The sequence below is a fragment of the Zalophus californianus genome, chromosome 3 (genome assembly GCF_009762305.2).
Source record: "Zalophus californianus isolate mZalCal1 chromosome 3, mZalCal1.pri.v2, whole genome shotgun sequence".
In the NCBI taxonomy this organism is placed as follows: domain Eukaryota; kingdom Metazoa; phylum Chordata; class Mammalia; order Carnivora; family Otariidae; genus Zalophus; species Zalophus californianus.
In genome coordinates this window covers 133,560,788-133,580,689 of record NC_045597.1, presented here as the reverse complement: position 1 = coordinate 133,580,689, position 19,902 = coordinate 133,560,788, and the positions used below count along the sequence as shown (strand labels likewise).

The window sequence follows — 19,902 nt, the reverse complement described above, 5'->3', positions numbered from 1 at the left end:
TCATGCTCCCCACTCATATTCAATTTCTAAGTATTCCCAGATCTCACTTTCTGAGAGGCCATTATGCCTCCCCACAAACGCCCTTAAAGAAAGCAGAATAGGGGAGCCTGAGTGGCTCAATCAGTTAAGCGACCCACTCTTGATTTCAGCTCAGGTCATAATCTCAGGGTGATGAGATCAAGCCCTGCATTGGGCTCTGCGCTGGGCGTGGGACCTGGGTAAGATTCTTTCTCCCTCTCCCTCTGCCCATGTCCCCCCAGCTCACTCACTCTTTCTCTCCCTCTCACTCTTAAAAAAAAAGGAAATAATAGAGCAGAATAAGTTACTAAAAACCACATGTTCAGGGATGCCTGGGTGACTCAGCTGGTTAAGCATTCAACTCCTGATTTCAGCTCAAGCCCCAAGTCAGGCTCGGGGCTTGGTGTGGAGTCTGCTTGAGATTCTCTCTCTCCCTATGCCCCTCCCCCTGCGTGCTCTCTCTCTCTCAAAATAAATAAATAAAATCTTAAAAAAGAAAATGTCTAAGGGCACCCAGATGGCTCAGTTGACTGGTTAAGTGTGTAGCTCTTGATTTTGGCTCAGGTCATGATCTCAGGGTCCTGGGATGAAGCCCCATGTTAGGGTCCACACTCAGTGGGGAGTCTGCTTGAGGATTCTCTGCCCTTCCCCACCCCACCCCCCACTAATTCGCCTGTGCGTGCTCTCTCTAAAATAAATAAATCTTAAAAAAATAAAATAAAATAAAACCACATGTCTATTATCTAATCTCTTCCTTCCTTTACATATGAAGAATTGGTATTCTTACCTCCATCACTCCCCTCCCCTAGCTTCAAAATGGAATTAATACTATTTTAGTTGAAATAATGGAGAATGTTTATATGTATTTTGTAAAGTCTATTTTATTTTTTTGAAAGTCTATTTTAAATACCAGTAAGTTTTTCCCATTTGTCATTATAGCAACACTGTTTGTAACTCTTTGAAGTTAAAAAAAAGCAAAAGTTATAGTTAACCATTTACAGTATTTTTAAATGATTTTAAGTAATTTAATTTTTTAAATTATTTTATTTTATTTTACAGACACACAGTGTTTACAATATGCCAGGCACTACTGCTCTAAGTGCTTTCATATACGAACTCATTCAATCCTCATAATAACCCCAGGCAATACTATTATTATTACTTCCATTTTGCAGAAGAGGAAATTTAGGCATGGAGAAGTTAAGACACTTGCCCCAAATCACACTACTAATTGGTACAGGAGCCAGTTTCAAACCCAGGCACTCTAATTCCAGAGTCAAACTGGTAAACAGCATATGAAACTTCCTCTCCAATTTGTTGAAAACTCTTTCAACTGTTTGTCCAAAAAGAGACTCCAGAAAATGTTGCGTTTTGTGGGAGCCCTTTTAGAGTGGAAAAATACCACTAGGAAGTTTAAATTAGAAGGCATTAAATCAATTACAAGACGTCAATAACAGAAATCATATTTTCAAAAAGAGGATATTTTGCTTAGTTCATGTGATATTATCAAATTAAAATGGGTTTTCAAACAAAAAAGTTACATTTAAAAAGTATTTCTAAATGTAACACAATTTGGTTTTTAATTTCTTAATCATTAAATCTGACAAAAATATGAAAATTACATTTCATAAGCATCAAGGTTATATACAAATATTTGTAAAAAAGCAATTCTCCATTAAATTGTATACTAATAAAATATAGGAATGCTATAAAGGATTTATCAGAAATATTTAATAAGCGCTACTATTTGGCTAATAAATACTATAAAAGTTGAAATTTCAAACCGACAGTCTATTTCCAAGTACACTGCTTTTTTAAATAAGGTATAACATACAAGGTGTAACTTATTATGAGATTGGAAAAGCAGTTACCTTTTATCTTCTTTTAATACATTGTTCAAGACTTAGCTAAATTTCTTAAAACAATTTCACTGTATTATGACAATTTGGATCAATTTGGGGATATCTTCCTAGGAAAGATCTCTATCTCTTTCTACCTCCCATTTCTAAACTGTGAAGAAAAAGATGAATTATAAAGAAGAAGCAAAAATCTCATAACTGCAATCTTGGCTAAGTTATTCCACTCTAGGTTTCAGTGTCCTTGTCTACAAAATGAGGAATTTAAACTAGATAATATCCACAAATCTGTATAGTTCTAAAACTTAAGTTCTATTTTCAAAAAGTTTTAAATCTCACCTCATCTGAGGAATCTAGCTGTCCCAATGTTCCTGTTGCACCTGCAAAACCTTTGGAAAGGAAAAAAAGTTTCCTTCATAACTGTTACATATTGACTTACTTTAAAATTATTTTGAGACATAAGCAAAAAACCAAGTTTTATTACCTTAAGAGAACTCATTCTAACAGATATCTTGGCAGAGTTCAACATTTATCTTTAATAAATTCGGTCTAATAGATTTATGCTTCAAAAGAAATCTCTAGTGAAAATCCAGATTTAATCATCACAAATGGTGTTTTAGAAGGATCTCTTTTTTCTTAAGTTTTAAACCATGGTTTGTTAAAATATTGAGATACTAAAGTTTTGGGCTATTCTTAAATAGCAATGTTTTTCATGAGTTAGAACTACAATCTTAATAAACTAACCAAATTCCATTTAAGAAAAACGTATTCTCTTCTTTGGCCCATCTATTCTTTCTTGCTTCTACATTTTTACTACTTTCCTTAAAAAGAATGAGACATTATTTAAATTTCTTCAATAATAAGTCAAGTTTGAGGGTCTTTTTGTTTTAATACAGAAAAGTTATCACTGTTCCAATTAAAATAGACAAACCTTGAGCTGCCAGAGTGCTAGTGCCAGCTGATGGCTCCTGTATACCATATACAAGTTTATCCTCAGGATATGTAAGTCCAGAGCTCTTCAAAGCTATAAGGTACTTTTCATGACTTTTCTTTGCACAAGCATTTTCTCCAAGACCTAATATTTAAAACAAATTTAAAATCAGAAAAAAAATTCCATTCAAAATATAAGTAAAGCAATCTCAGTAATTAATATATATACATATATAAAATAGCTGACTATTCTAATGGCAGGAGAATCCTAGAATGAATATAAAACAGCTTCAGACAATATTGCAGAACATGTTTATAATGAATAATAAAATCTACTAGGTAACTGAGTATCTAAAATATGCCAGTCACAGGAGGTGCAAAGATTAACAAGAGTATGTTTCCTGCCTTAAGGAACTTGAAAATTCATGTAGAGAAAGGTAAATAATATGGTAAGTGACAAGTGACAAACCATTTGGTTTGACAATCTATGATCTCATAATACTGTGCCATTAGACTTACCCAAAGCAAACTACTTAGTAAAGGCTTCCTGGATAAAATAATGTCTGAGTGCAATTTTCAAATATTATAACTGAGATTACTCTTAATTCCTGCTTTATCAAACTTTTTCTATCATATTTAAAGAATTAAAAGTATAATTTCTATAGAAATATCAGTAAAAACTAATTTATTCCAAAAAGTATTGAAAAGCTTACGTTCTAGAGTTACACAATCCTAAAACTTTCGCTTTAGCATAGCAGCTTATTAATTATTGCCAATTTTTGTTTTATTTTTTAATGTATTTATGGAGAATGGAATGATAGTAAAAGAAATTTTAGTATTTATTTTGAAAAGTCTTTAAAAGTAAAAAATTATTCTGTCTGAAAGCCAAATTACCATGGCATTTGATACCTCCTAGGCAAATTATGTATCTTAAATTAAGGTCTCAAGCTCTCCAATTATAAAAATATATAAGTGAACTTCTTTAATATTTGTTGAGCTTTTCTGTATTTCCTCTCTTTGCTAGCCTAATAATTGCAATAGACAGTTTGTTTTCTAAATATCTGTCTCTCTGGGCTGGTTTAAAAACAACAACAACACTCTAGCATTTATTAAACAGTCAAAAGTATATCCATCCTTAATTCATTAAGTCTTTCTTCTACCCTCTCCAGTCTGCTGCTAAGCCCCTCCAGTAAATTTTTTCACTTTAATTACTGCACTCAATGCTAATTTTCAGTTCTAGATTTTCTTTTATGGTTTATATTTCTTTGCTAAGATTCTTTATCTCTTCACTCATTAACATCATATTTACTTTTAAGTATTTGAACAGATCTTCCTTTAATTTCTTGAACATATTTATAATAGTTGCTTTTTTTCTTTCAGAGAGGGAGAGAGTGCAGGGTGGACAGAGGGAGAGGGAGAAAGAGAATCTTAGGGTCCATGCCCAGCATGGAGCCCAACACAGGGATCAATCTCACAACCCTGAGATTGTGACCTGAGCCAAAATCAAGAGTCGGATGTTTAACCAACTGAGCCATGCAGGTGGCCCTATAATAGTTGCTTTAATATCTTTATCTGCTAGGGCGCCTGGGTGGTTCAGATGGTTGAGCGTCTGCCTTCGGTTCAGGTCATGATCCCGGAGTCCTGGGATCGAGTCCCGCATCGGGCTCCCTGCTCCTTGGGAGCCTGATTCTCCCTCTGCTTCTCTCTCTCTCTCTCTCCCCCCTCTCTGTCTCTCATGAATAAAGAAATAAAATCTTTAAAAAAAAATCTTTACCTGCTAAATCCAGTATCTGGTCCATTTCAAGGTCAATTTAAATTGCCAGCCCTATTTCTTGGTTATAGGACATAATTTCTTATTTTCCTGCATGTTTAGTAGTTTTTATTGTATGCTGGACATTCTAATGATGCATTATAGAAGATTCTGGATTCTATTATCTTCCTTTGAAGATTATTAATTTTAATTCTAGAAGACCATTCAATTAACAGCCTGATCACCTAAAAACTCACAAAGGTTTAGTAAAGGTTCATAAAGGGCAGGTCTGTAGGGGCGCCTGGGTGGCTCAGTTAGTTAGGCATCCAGCTCTTGATTTCAGCTCAGGTTATGATCTCAGGGTTGTGGGATTGAGCCCCATGTCAGGCTTTGTACTGGGCGTGGAGTCTGCTTGGGATTCTATCTCTCTCTCTCTCTCTGCCCTTCCCCCCTCCCTTACTCTGTCTCTCTCTCCCCCTTTCTAAAAATAAAAATAAATGAAAATAAAAAATAAGGACAGGTCTGTAGAAAGCCTAAGGTTCTCAAAAGGCCCTCTAAATTGACAGGAATAATCTCTAAACTCTGTCTCAGCTAGATGCCTGTGGTATTAAGAAGTTCTCTCCAGTCTGGCTGGGCTGAAACTCCAACATCTCTGAAAACTGCTTAACCTCTTATATCTCTATTCTGCTTTTAAACCCATAGCAGTCACTCTCTAATAAGCCTGAGGCAGTCTTCTCCTGTACATGTGTATCTCAGTCCTCGGCCAAGCACTTTCAGAGGTCCCCCCATACATCTGCCCCCCACCTCTTGGTATTCTACCCCAAAGATTCCAGTTTCCAACTGTTTCAGCTGTCCCTAACTGTGCCCTCTACCTCCTTAGCTCAGGTGGGCCACCACACTGCTTCAATGCCAGCTTGTCGCGCTGCACTCAGGAAGTTATCCCTAGACAGAGATTCGGAACAATCGTGGGGTTCATCTCATGCTTTTCTTTTCTCTCAAAGATTTAGTCTTGCACTGCCCTCTGTCCCCTCTGTAGTGCCTGATAACAGCTGCCTCATATTTTTTCCAGTTTTATGTTGTTTATGACATACAGGCCAGTCCAGCAATCAAAAGGAGAAGATGTCCTCTACCTTGAATACAACCCCATCCCATTACCACCCAACCCCCCTCACCCTCTAGCTAAATGACTTTCTCTCAACCATTAGGTTTTACTTTCAGTATCACTTCTTCAGTGAAGCTCCCCCCATCTTCCCCATCAGTGAAATCAAGTCTCCCTTTTATAAACACTTGCCCTACCCTTTCATATCATTTACTAGAAGTTTACAAATCATACAGTTTTTTTGGATTGGGAGTTGTATTAATGCCATCTCACTCACTAGACCTTAAGCTTTATAAGGGCAAGGATAGGATTACCTGGTTTACTACTTGCACTCCCTACCCCAAACTCTAGTACCTAGCCCAAAACCAAGCACACAGTAGGTGCTTAGTAAGTATTTGCTGGAAAAAAAATGTTAGATAAGACTATCTCTGAATAACAAATGGTTCACAATACACATGAAAATTTCACCACTCTAAAGAAAACATAAACTTTTCAAAATATGTTGTTCAGGAGCCAGCAAAAATAATGCTATTTAAAGTATTTGTTGTACTATAAAACTGAGCTAACCTGAAGAATTTTAAACTAACGTATTTTATATAATGGTGTATCATATACAAACATACTCAGCAATTCCAAGTTTTGTATCTTAAATTCTACATTATTATAAAATCCTACACCATACAATCCAAAAGTACAGAATACAAAAATGAAGACATAGAAGTAGTTTTGTTACTGTTTGGGGAAGGGGAGGTGGAGTAAGATTATAAATATGTCATACCAAAACTTAGGGGAGACCTAGATTCTAGTGCTAACTCCTAAATAAGTTAGTTGTGAGGCACTGAATTGGTCATTTAATTTTTCTGGGACTCAGTTTCTTCATCCATAAAATAAGAAGTACTTTTAATAATTTCCACCTTTAGCATTTTATGAAAAAAAAGTCTACGTCTTACATTTAAGTTTGAAAATACACAATTTCTTATGATTACAGTGACATAAGTAAATTTTAACTTTCTTCTATGCTAATGTTTTACTTACCAGAAGTCAGATCTTTGTAGTTTTGTTGGTTTGTCAAAACCTGAGTAAGAACAGACCGCATTGCTCCTCCCATTTTAGTGAGATCTTCTAAAAATGAAATCTGAGGTTCCAAAAGCTGAAGGACTTTGTTAAGGTCTTTTTCTGACGGTACATCAGCTGCTGAAAAAACATATAATTAACTTCCTTTAAAATATTTTGCTAAAAAATAACAATATTTTATTCTTTTAAAGTTATAGCTACCTGGATAACAGTATTTTATAATCAAAAAATTAATAGAAGAACTCTGTTTAGGGGCGCCTGGGTGGCTCAGTCATTGGGCGTCTGCCTTTGGCTCTGGTAGTGATCCCAGGGTCCTGGGATTGAGCTCTGCATCGGGCTCCCTGCTCAGCAGGAAGCCTGCTTCTCCCTCTCCCACTCCCCCCGCTTGTGTTCCCTCTCTCGCTGTGTCTCTCTCTGTCAAATAAATAAATAAATCTTAAAAAAAAAAAAAAAACCTCTGTTTAAAAGGTAGTTATCATTGGGGTGCCTGGGTGGCTTAGTCAGTTAAGCATCTGCCTTCGGCTCAGGTCATGATCTGAGAGTCCTGGGATCGAGCCCCACATCGGGCTCCCTGCTCAGCGGGGAGTCTGCCTGTCCCTCTACCCCTGCCCCTCCACCCTGCTCATGCTCTCACTCACTTTCTCTCAAATAAATAAATAAAATCTTTAAAAAAAAGAAGGTAGTTATTCACCCAGCCCCCAGCCTAGGGTAGACTTGCTCAGAAATTCAATCCTCTGAGAAAAAGTAGATGGGGAAAACAGATGACTTCATTAAGGTATTAAGAACTTAATTTGGTTAAAATGCATTCAATTTGAGGATCCTTTATTTCCAGATATATAAATGTAAACATAACACCATTTCAAAATTAGATAGTGTTTAAGAAAAAGTTAAGATCACTTCCTAAAATAAAACAAGACAGAAATCAAATAATATTGAGAGTAGTATAAGAATATTAGAACAAAATTATGTCAGCACTAAATTTAAACCTGTGTAGCAAATAACCCATCCTCTATCATATTCTAAAAATATAGACTCATGTTAGCTGGAGGTCAGAGCAACTAAAATGAAAAATAACTGTTTTCATAAACATAAATGTTTTTACTAGCTTTTAAGTACCAGAAAAGATAGGCCTAGTAGAGTTGGAGGAACAGAGAAAAAACTTGTACAGCAACTGAAAAAGAATATTAAGAGGGAAAAAAAAAGATTTTTCAGAGAAACTGAGGTCCTGAAGAAATGAAAAATGAAATTTAGAGTTCAGGCATAATTAGCTAAAAGAATGCTTATAAGGGAGCTAATACGGGGCCTGTGTGCCCAGGAAAGGGGACATCAATTTCATTCAACATTTATTCAGCATCTACTACATGATAGGCACTGGGAAGCAAAACTAAATAAGAACAATTTCCTGACCCCAAGGAACTCACAACCCAGTTCAAACATGATGTGTAAATGAAATTCTAGATCACTCTGAGTCCTGGGACCCAGACCAAAAAAAACCTTAACTTCCTCAGTGGATAACTAATACTGTATATTATTCATCTTCATGTCCTCCCCAGTGACTTATGTAGTAACACAGCAAATATTTAATTAATATTTGTTCTTCGTTTGCAAGGGCTCTAGATAAGCTCTGACACTCATATGAGGATTGTAGGATGAAATGACATATGGAACTCAAGGCATCTGTCAAACAACAAAATCTCTCAGCTTCTATTATTACCTCAGATTAAATGATTTCGAGTCCTTTCTTAAATTTTAAACAGTGATCTCTACACAAAGTAACGTAGTAATTTTTCTAGCACAGAAAGAAGAAATGAATGTTGAGCATAAGTGATAATATAGAAAGGGAAAATTTCATGAACTTAAGTTCATGACACTCATCTTAAGTCAAAAAAGTGCTTCCATTCATTCCTTTGTATTTTCAGATACTGGTAACAAATAATTATCAAAGCTATGTACCTATGTCATCTATCTATTATAACCGCTAAATGTCCCTAAAGAAAAAAATAAACATAATACACTTTTGTATGAATTACTCTCTGATCAAAATAATGGTTCTCCTAATAAATGATTTCTACTTATTACCTTTCTAAAATAGGACACTTATAATACAAAATGTAAATTCCCAAAAACTCTGTTAACTAGTATATGAGAAATAGCACAAAGGCAAGTTCAACAACCCAGCTGGTCTCCAGTTCCTTCATTCCAAAGAGAGAGTAGTTTGGGGCTGAATCAAAATAATATTTCTTCCTGTATTTTAAGACACACTTGAGAGGAGTGGAAGTTGTTAACAAAGGATTGTATATTTTGCTTAAAATGTAGAAATAAGTTTAAGTGTTTGCTCACAATGAGAATAACATGGTACTTTCAAAAACGATGAAGATTCGGGGCACCTGGGTGGCTCAGTCATTAAGTGTCTGCCTTCGCCTCAGGCCATGATCCCAGGGTCCTGGGATCGAGCCCCGCCCTGGGCTCCCTGCTATGTGGGAAGCCTGCTTCCCCCTCTCCCACTCCCCCTGCTTGTGTTCCCTCTGTCACTGTGTCTCTCTCTGTCAAATAAATAAATAAAATCTTTAAAAAAAAAAAATGATGAAGATGCTATATGTTTCTTCACACTTCAATGATGGGGGGATAGATAAAAATGTGTGCCATAGTTTCAAACTGGATTTAAGATTATTTATAGTAAATAAGTAATTTAAAACCTCAAAGTAATTCAAGATGCAGTCCTTTAAAGGATAAAAATACAAGTATCATCAGAAAAGTAAAAGATCATAAAAAGTTAATAAATTTGTTTTATACCACACTAATTGGTATCTGTAATTCACAATGTCAGACTGACAACTTTAACAGATAATATCTAAATCCAAAATATTTAACTAAAGTATATTAGTCAAGATTGTGACTAAATCTTAAAGGGCAAGAAGATTATCTATAATTTGCATGTTTATTTTTTCTTTTCAATAATATCATGATGCTTACCCCCATACATTCTACCTGTAATATGGGAGTGAATAATTTGACTCTCTCATATATTGTTATATATGGAGAGGAATAAAAATATAGAGACATCTACAAAAAAAAAAAAAAGGAGAGAGAGAGAGAGAGAGATGGTGAAAGAGTAGTTTAGCTTCTAAACCTCTAAATTAAATTCACACATTTCCAGGACTTCTTAATTCTGTTCTATCATAATATAATTGTAAATAAAGTCACTTTAACCCTATAAAATTATTATTTCCTCATCTGCTAAATGCCAAGTAAGTTTGATCCTAAGCATCTATGATCCCAGGAGCAGAAAGTCCCAGACGGTGCTACTACAAGGTACCTATCAGGTTATGTAATTGATGTATACTAAAGTATGTTTTTATTTAGTCTCTGTATTTCATAGTCATCTCATAAAACATGTTAAGCAAAAAAATGATATCTGAAAAAATTCACCTTGTTATTAATGCTAAACTGTGTTAATTGGGAACTTAAAAAGAGTACTAGCAAAAAGCAGATTAAACATACCTGGTTCATTATAGCCTTCTCTTAAGTACTGAATAAGACAAAAAATAAATCTTGGAAGAACAAATTCAGACATCATCAATAAGTCTTTGGGGACACAGGGAATATTTGAACTTGATTTAATTTGATGCCTTTTGCAAAACCTGTAATATGAAAAAGAAAAAAATTAACAGTGATGTCTAATCTGCCAGAAACATATCACCTCTATATACAATATCCACAAACAGAATGCAGGCCAATATCAAAGCTGATTTATTACTCCTCTATGATTCTTAAGGTACCAAGTTAAAAGACTATAGTTTTAATCAGTCTTTAAATAAAATATGTGGCTGAGGAGGATTTCCTCCTAATAAAAGACCATACTAGTTAGGTGTCAACTAGAATACAAAAAGAAAATCTCATTACAGGATTTAATATTTTTTAACTGCAATTTATTACTTTCATATATTACTTTATTACTTCTACGTTTTATAAACCATTTAGTAGAAATTGATTATTTCCTAAGAATTCACATTTTCTATTCCTTAACTATTTCTAACTTATTGTATGAATGAATATGTGACAGAAATACTTAAAACTTATTTGAAAAATTTTAAATAGTACACATAAGTATATACATTTCTTTTAATCTTGTTTATACTTATTTTAAAGAATGATTGGTATACACTGAACAAAAATGAAGCAAACTATTCTGTATTCACAATCCAGATAATCACAAGTAAGATATTTTGTGGCAATACAAAATAACCACACTAAACATAAAATGCCCAGAACAAACTTATGAGGAAGAGTGCAGAAACTATCTTACCTAAAAAACAAAAAAGATCTAGAGAAAAACGACATTCTCAAGTGGAAAAATCAATTTTATTTTTTTAAAAGTCAGTTCCACCAAGCTCAATGCCATTACAGTTAAATCACAATGAGACTAATCACAAACTAATTCTGAAGTTTCAGTTGAAGAGTATACGTGTGGGGAAAAAAAAAATCAGTAAAACTTGGGGAAAAAATAATTACCGACAGTGACTTAGACCTTAAAATATAGTACAAAGCTATTATAATTAAAAATCTGTGGTAATACAATATCTTCAGTGGACCACAACGGAGTCTAGGAAGAGACTACATAAATTTGTGAAAATAATATCATAAATATGGCATATCAATTCAATGTGGTAGGAAGAAGACTTTCAATAAATTGCTTTAGGACAATTGATTATTTTTATGCAGGAAGTAAATTTTATTTTCATCTTACACCATATACAAAATATATTCCATACAAATCAAAAGTGAAAAAAGGTACCAGGAAAAAATAAACTATTCCCCCCTCCATTACCTCAAAGTATAGAAAGTGTAACTAAGTAAAACTTTAAACCAAAAGCCATAACTGTAAGATAAAAATTGACTACATAAATCAAGCTTCTATACAGAAGACAATTACAAATTGAAAAAAATATTTACAAGAGGTAAAACAGATAAAAGATTAATATCTTTGATAATGAACACGTGAAAATGGATAAGAAAAGAAAAAGAAAAAAAACCAATTGAAGAGAAAAATCCGCCAAGGTCATGAACAAGTCACAAAAAAAATTGCTGAATGGCCAATAAACATATGAAAAGATGCTCGAGTTCACTAATAACCAAAGCAATGAATTTTATTAAAATAAAAAATGAGGGGCGCCTGGGTGGCTCAGTTGATTAAGCGTCTGCCTTCTGCTCAGGTCATGATCCCAGGGTCCTGGGATCAAGTCCTACATTGGGCTCCTCGCTCAGCAGGGAGACTGCTTCTCCCTCTCCCTCTGCCACTCCCCCTGCTTGTGCTCTTTCTCTCTGTCAAATAAATAAATAAAATCTTTTGGAAGGAAGGAAGGAAAAGCTTCCAAATATAACAAGGAATCCCTTAAAGTGCCAGACAGCCCATCAGAATTTTAAAAATAATAAAATGAAATAAATAAAATCAAAAATGAGTAACTAGAAATTGACCATTTTGTGATGGATTTAGAGAAAGGCTTATGGGGAAATTTTCCACTTGAGATCAGACGGTCACATCCTTATCAATCTTAGTATAATGAGAAGTAAAAGAAATCAGACACTGTGATGTTTGTGAAGCACACAGCACCATTTAGGAGGTGTTCTTATCAAACATGTTGAATTCAACACCAAGTCTCGAGAGCTGACTTCCGTTTATAAGAAATATAGGTGCTAAAGGCAAAAGTTAAAACACCACAAAAAAGCAAACAGATAAATCATGAATGTAGACCATTACACAGAACAACAGACTCAATTTCTGCAACCTGTCAGTGGCAAGAGGAAAAAGGAGGAAGAAGGACCACTCTAGGTTTAAAAAAGCTTGAGAGACCCAATAAATATAACGTGTGAGTGGACTGTAACAAACCAACTTTAAAAAGGTATTTTTTTAGACAACCAGAGAAATCTAATTATGAACTGGGTAAGAGTTCATTGAATAATTTTATTAGGTGTGATAATGGCAGTGTGGTTACATAAGAATGTTCATGGGTATTTTATGACACTATTTTGTATCGGTATGATGGTAGCATCACTGCAGTTATCACTGCAAAATGAAGGCTTATCTTTTAGATATGGCTATGTAAATACTTATAAATGAAATGCTTTCATGTATCCAACTTGATTCAAAGTAATCTGGTGGGCTAAACTGAAATAGGTAGGAGTATACCAAGACTAACTATGAGTTCTTAATTGTTGAAACTGGGAGATGGATACAGGGGGATTCATTAAATAGAATGTGGGCCAATATCAAAGCCAATAAAGTATTCCCTTCAGATTTTTAAGGCACCAAGTCAAAAGAATGTAGTTTTTTTAATTGGTCTTTAAATTTATAACGTCACTGAAGGAGTTTTTCCCCTTAATAAAAGATCATAGCACTTGGGTTTATTATGTGCACTGCTTTTATGTATGTGTGAAATTTTCTGTACTAAAAACCTAAAAATTTTTTAAAAGGAAGGAAATATTTGCATTTTTTAAAGATAAATACTGAAGCATGTCAGGGTGAGATGACAATGTTTAGGATTTCCTTCAAAATACTTCAGCAAAAGAGAAAAAAGGACAAATGAAGCAAATGTGGCAAAACTGGTAAGTGTTGAATCCAGCGATGGGTATATGGAGGTTCAATGCTCTCTTGCATTTACATTTGTCTATGTTTGAAAATTCTGATAATACAAAAAAGCTTTTTCATCTTGAGGACTGGGGAAGATTCACTTTACTAATTCATTGTTGGAAAGCACACTCATAAATTCCTGTTATCATATGCATGGAAGTGTAAATAAATCCAGTTTTTGGTGATGTTTTAGCAGTATCTACTAAAACTTTAAGTGCTCAAAAGCAAATGAGCAAAGGAAATTTAAAAAAAGAAAAAGAGAGACAAACCAAGAAAAGACCCTTAACTACAGAGAACACACCGATGGCTACCAGAGGGGAGGCGGCTGCAGGGATCGGTGAAAGAGAGGATGAGGGTGAAAGAGCATACTCCTTGTGATGAGCACCGAGTGTTACACGGAAGTGTTGAATCACTGAAACACTGTACACCTGAAACTAATCTAACACCATACGTTAACTATTCTAGAATTAAAATTAAAACTTAATTTTAAAAAACTTTAATAAGTGTTCATACCCTACTCTAACATTTCTATTTCTAGGAATTTATTATACGGAACTGCTCCTAAATTTTCAAGACTGTATCTACAGAAATGTTCATTATGGCACAGTTTACAATGCAAAAAAAGGTAGAAACAGCTCATGTGTTCAGTAATAAAGGTTAACCAAATTATGGTAGATAAAGAAAATACTTTGTTAAGAAGAATGAGGTAGATCAACAGGTACTGAAGTAGAATCATATCTAAGATAATTTAAGTGAGAAAACACATAATAGTATATAGAGTACTATCTTTGTAAGTAAAATTTTGAAGAAAGACTAGGAAGGAAAATGTTAATATATGTAAGAAAAAAATATTTATACCAAATACATGTATACCAAATTGGTAGAAATTAACCAGAAATATGATATAGCATACTTTACTTTCTACATTAACTCTACCTATAATGTTTGAATTTTGTATAACAAACATATGCATAACTTTGTAATCAAAAGGAAAAAATTCACACTAAAAGCAAACAATAAGTTATGCCATTCATTTGGCTTTAGTTCCACAATTTAAAGCATTAATTCTTAACCTTTCTGGGTCCATAGATTCCTTTGAGAATCTCATGAAAGTTATAACTCTTTCTTAAGAAAAATATATACAAACACAAAAAATAAAGCATTCAGAGTGATCACACACTGCCTAAGTCTATCTATCCTTAAGGCAGAACTTCCAAATGTTAGGTCAATAGATTTTACAGTGCAGAGATACAAATTTCTTCAGCCCTGGGATGGGCAGGGTCTGAGCAGCCTCCTCATTTGCTTCTGTGCCCCATCCAAACATTTCCACATCTATCATATTATGAAACAGGTTAAGAAATATTATATCATAAGGTCCAAACCTTTATTTAAAGGTAAATATGGTGGGGTGCCTGCCTGGATGGCTCAGTCGGTTAACTGTCTGACTCTTGATTTTGGCTCAGGTCATGAGATCAAGTCCCGCATCGGGTTCTGCACTCAGTGCGGAATCTGCTTCTCTCCCTCACTCTCTGCCCCTCACCTTGCTCATGGTGTCTCTAAATAAATACATAAATATTTTTTAGAAAATAAATAAAAATAAAGGTAAATATGGTCGTGTCAGGATGCCCAAGTGGTCTAAGGCACCAGACTCAAGCACCTGCTTCATAAAGGTAAATGTGAATTAAAGAACTTGTTTCAGCTGTGACACACAAAATCTAAGCAAAATCAAGGAAACGTTTCTACTTTAAAAGGCTTTAAAATTAAAAATTTTTTTAAAACCTGGCTTATGTGATTGAAAATAATTTAATTACACTACCTAGAAGCATAAATATGAAGGATAAAAAAATAGATGAAAGGAATGCCAGAAAAATGGGGACATGTACACTAAAGGATGCAATGAAAAGCCTGACAGTTGAAAAGCAGGAAAAGAGAAAGGATTAGATAAAGAAGTGCACAGAAAGCTCTCTTAGATACTTTCCATGTAGAAAAGAAATGAACTCAAAAGTGCTACTGGGCAGAGTGAAGAATAATTTGAACAGAGTGTCAAGTGGCATCAAAGAGTGAAATTTCAATCTGGAACTATGCCCAAGGAACAAGAGTGGTCTAAGCAACCTAGGCACTGGGATTACAGGAGTATATCAGATGGCTGGTGATTGAAAAACTTAATAGCCAAAAGACTTAAGAACCAAGCTCTGTGAGCTAGTTTAAATAACGTAGCACTATGCAGTATGGGTATAATATATGATAAGATCGACAAACAAAATTGGTTTTTTTATTCCAGGCTGAACGTAGTATGAGAACTAAAGCATCTTACATATTACATAGCAAGTATTCAATAAAGACTTGAGAAAACAAAGACTAAATCTAATAATAGAACACCAAAATTATTTCAAGGGCATTCAGGTAAAGAATAACCATACTTCTTGTGAACAACAGAAAAGAACCTGACACCCACTTAGTAACACGTGCTTTTCAACCATGTTTCAAAGAACCACTATATGCCTGGCACTTAGGCCCCAGCAATACAGGGGCCTTGTTCCCATGGAACTAACTTTCGATTGGGGGAGTGGGGTAGAAGGAAAGAGAGAGAAACAAAAAATAAATATGAATAATAAGCTCTACAAAAATAATCTGACAGCATGATTTATATAATGGGTTTGAAATGGAAGGTCTTTCTGAAAAGGTGATATTTAGGCTACAGACCAAATGACATGAAGAAGCTAGGTTAAGCATGCAAAGCTCTATAGGTGTTGTTAAGAGGTCTGACAAACGCAACTATATATAAACAGGTACTAAAGATCTCTCCGCAAGTGAAGAGGCCTTTCTAGACAACTAGTAAGGCTCAGGAGAAAAAAAAAAATTAGGCAGGAAGTAATGGGTTCACAATAGCAGCTCATGGATGACAAATACTTTCTTCAAGGAATCCAATAGTTTTGAATGATTAAGAAAACTAAATATTCCTTAGTGGAACAGGATGTTTGGCAATAATAGAAAGGTTGAATAGAACTACAGAAACAGTTAATAAAATGACTTCTCCAAATTTTATCTTACCTCAACTTTTAAAAATTGAAGTATAACTGACAGAAAATTGCCAAAAAAAATAAGTATGCAGCTTCAAAAACAGACACAGATCAATGGAACAGAATAGAGAGCCCAGAAATGGACACTCATCTCTATGGTCAACTCATCTTCGACAAAGCAGGAAAGAAGATCCAATGGAAAAATGACCGTCTCTTCAACAAATGGTGTTGGGAAAATTGGACAGCCACATGCAGAAGAATGAAACTGGACCTTTCCTTACACCACACACAAAAATAGGCTCAAAATGGATGAAAGACCTCAATGTGAGACAGGAGTCCATCAAAATCCTAAAGGAGAACAAAGGCAGCAACCTCTTTGACCTCAGACACAGCAACTTCTTCCTAGAAACATCGCCAAAGGCAAGGGAAGCAAGGGCAAAAATGAACTACTGGGACTTCATCAAGATAAAAAGCTTTTGCACAGCAAAGGAAACAGTCAACAAAACCAAAAGACAACCAACAGAATGGGAGAAGATATTTGCAAATGACATATCAGATAAAAGGCTACTATCCAAAATCTATAAAGAACTTATCAAACTCAACACCCAAAGAACAAATAATCCAATCAAGAAATGGGCAGAAGACATGAACAGACATTTTTCCAAAGAAGACCCAAACGGCCAAGAGACACATGAAAGAGTGCTCAACATCGCTCGGCATCAAGGAAATCCAAATCAAAACCACAATGAGATACCACCTCACACCAGTCAGAATGGGTAAAATTAACAAGTCAGGAAATGACAGATGTTGGCGGGGATGCGGAGAAAGGGGAACCCTCCTACACTGTTGGTGGGAATGCAAGCTGGTGCAGCCACTCTGGAAAACAGTATGGAGGTTCCTCAAAAAGTTGAAAATAGAGCTACCATACGACCCAGCAATTGTACTATTGGGTATTTACCCCAAAGATACAAACGTAGGGATTCGAAGGGGTATGTGCACCCCAATGTTTATAGCAGCAATGTCCACAATAGCCAAACTATGGAAAGAGCCAAGATGTCCATCGACAGATGAATAAAGAAGACGTCGTATACACACACACACACACACACACACACACACACACACACACACACACACACACTGGAATATTACGCAGCCATCAAAAGGAATGAAATCTTGCCATTTGCAACAAAGTGGATGGAACTGGAGGGTATTATGCTGAGTGAAATAAGTCAATCAGAGAAAGACATGTATCATATGATCTCTATGATATGAGGAATTCTTAATCTCAGGAAACAAACCGAGGGTTGCTGGAGTGGTGGGAGGTGGGAGGGATGGGGTGGTTGGGTGATAGACACTGGGGAGGGTATGTGCTATGGTGAGAGCTGTGAATTGTGTAAGACTGTTGAATCACAGACCTGTATCTCTGAAATAAATAATACATTATATGTTAAAAAAAAAAAGAAGAAGATAGTAGGAAGGGAAAAACGAAGGGGGGGGAATCGGAGGGGGAAACAAACCATGAGAGACTATGGACGCTGAGAAACAAACTGAGGGTTCTAGAGGGGAGAGGAGTGGGGGGATGGGTTAGCCTGATGATGGGTATTAAAGAGGGCAGGTATTGAATGGAGCACTGGGTGTTATATGCAAACAATGAATCATGGAACACTACGTCAAAAACTAATGATGTAATGTATGGTGATTAACATAATAAAATTTTTAAAAAGTGTGCAGCTTAATGAAGTATCACAAACAACACACTATGTGACCACCCACTAGATAAAGAAACAAAACATGACTAGCATCCCAGAAACTCTCTTTGTAACTCCACTGAATTTAAATGACTAAAAGTAGAATTACGGGACTCTGAGAGGAGAGGGGAGGAAACATGATAGGAAGGGAGCAGATAGGACCAGAAGGGAGAGAAGGGAGGAAAGAAAAACTGGCCGGGAGGGGGGTGGGGGGGGGAAGAGTGGGGCACCTGGGTGGCTCAGTCAGTTAAGCCTCCGACTGTTGACTTTGGGTCAGGTCATGATCTCAGGGTCGTGATACTGAGCCCGACGATGAGCTGCGCACTGTGCATGGAGTCTGATTGAGATTCTCTCTCTCCCTATCCTTCTGCCGCCCCCACCCTGCTATGGCGCACTCTGTCTACCTCTAAAAAAAATAAAAATTAATAAAAATTAAAAATAAAGGGGTGCCTGGGTGGCTCAGATGGTTAAGCATCTGACTTCAGCTCAGGTCATGATCTCCAGGTCCTGGGATCAAGCCCCATGTCAGGCTCCCAGCTCAGCAGGGAGTTGGCTTCTCCCTCTCCCGTACCTCTCTCCCTGCTTGTGCTCTCTCTGTCTCTCTCTCTCTCAAATGAATAAAATTCTTTAAAAATATTTTTTAATAAATAAAAATAAGATTCTCTCTCTCTCCCTCTCCCTCTGCTCCTCCCCTACATCTCTCCATCTCTAAAAAAAAAAAAAGAAAGAAAGAAAAGAAAAAGGGACCAGAGATTCTTGGTGGTCCATTTGCAAATTACTAAGACTTAATGGGGAGTAGGAGGGCAAGAAGAGGCCACCTCAAATAACTCAACTGCCTATTTCAAAAAACAGAAAAGCATCTAAGATAAGCTCCCCTAAAAATTAGCCTGTGGCATATACATTCCATTCCGAACTCAACACCCAAATTATACACATATACACTATTTTGCATATAATTTAAGGTAATTCACAAAGATCCCCAAAGATTATCTATCCCAGATTAAAAGCCACTGAAATAATCTGTTCTCTTCATTTTACAGGGAAAATCTCAGAAATACTGAATGACATGCCTAACTACTAAAGTTTAGAAAAAATTCCTGAAGATCACAATACCATAAAGATATATGATATCCACTAATCTATTTCATATAATCTCAATAAAAATACTGATAAGGAATAAACAAAGCGATTCTGAAGTTCCTATGGAAAAGTAAGAATAGTTAAGAAAATTCTAAAAAGAGGTGCCTGGGTGGCTCAGTTGGTTAAGTGACTGCCTTCAGCTCAGGTCATGATCCTGGAGTCCTGGGATCGAGTCCCGCATCGGGCCTCCTGCTCAGTGGGGACTCTGCTTCTCCCTCTGACCCTCCTCCCTCTCATGCTGTCTCTCATTCTAATAAATAAACTCTTAAAAAAAAAAAAAAAGAAAGAAGATTCTGAAAAATAGTAATGAAAGTAGAATAGCTTTATCGTATATTAAAACTTAAAGTTAAAATAATCAAAACTGTATTAGAGAGCTTTTAAAGAGCTTACATTCCAGATGGTAGTGATAGATGTTAATGATAAATATTAATATTAATAAAAGTCAAACAAAGCATAAGGTAAAGAAACGGGGAGCGGGGTCAGAAATTCAGTTCCAAATTCACCTATATGTGTTCTTGTGCCATTTCTATAGATATACATTTCTACATCTCTAATTTAAATGGCTTAAGGTACAGATTCACCTCATATCTAAAATTGTTAGATTACATGAATAGTTAAGAAATGAAGGAAACAAAC

The 19,902-nt window shown here is 35.5% G+C and overlaps 1 protein-coding gene across 6 annotated transcripts in view; it reads right to left on the bottom strand.

Annotated features, from left to right (window-relative positions):
- The window catches only part of UBR3 (ubiquitin protein ligase E3 component n-recognin 3), a 225,045-nt gene that overhangs the window by 182,311 nt on the left and 22,832 nt on the right, over positions 1-19,902 (bottom strand). For 4 of the 6 annotated variants that reach the window (XM_027588549.2, XM_027588553.2, XM_027588552.2 and 1 more), the window contains exons 2-5: positions 10,229-10,368; positions 6,689-6,847; positions 2,806-2,949; positions 2,214-2,263 (exon numbers count right to left, since the gene is read on the bottom strand). In XM_027588549.2, the coding sequence (XP_027444350.1) occupies positions 2,214-2,263; positions 2,806-2,949; positions 6,689-6,847; positions 10,229-10,368 (493 nt within the window). The remainder of the gene's footprint in view (positions 1-2,213; positions 2,264-2,805; positions 2,950-6,688; positions 6,848-10,228; positions 10,369-19,902) is intronic. The other 2 variants (XM_027588550.2, XM_027588555.2) reach the window with 1 other exon arrangement.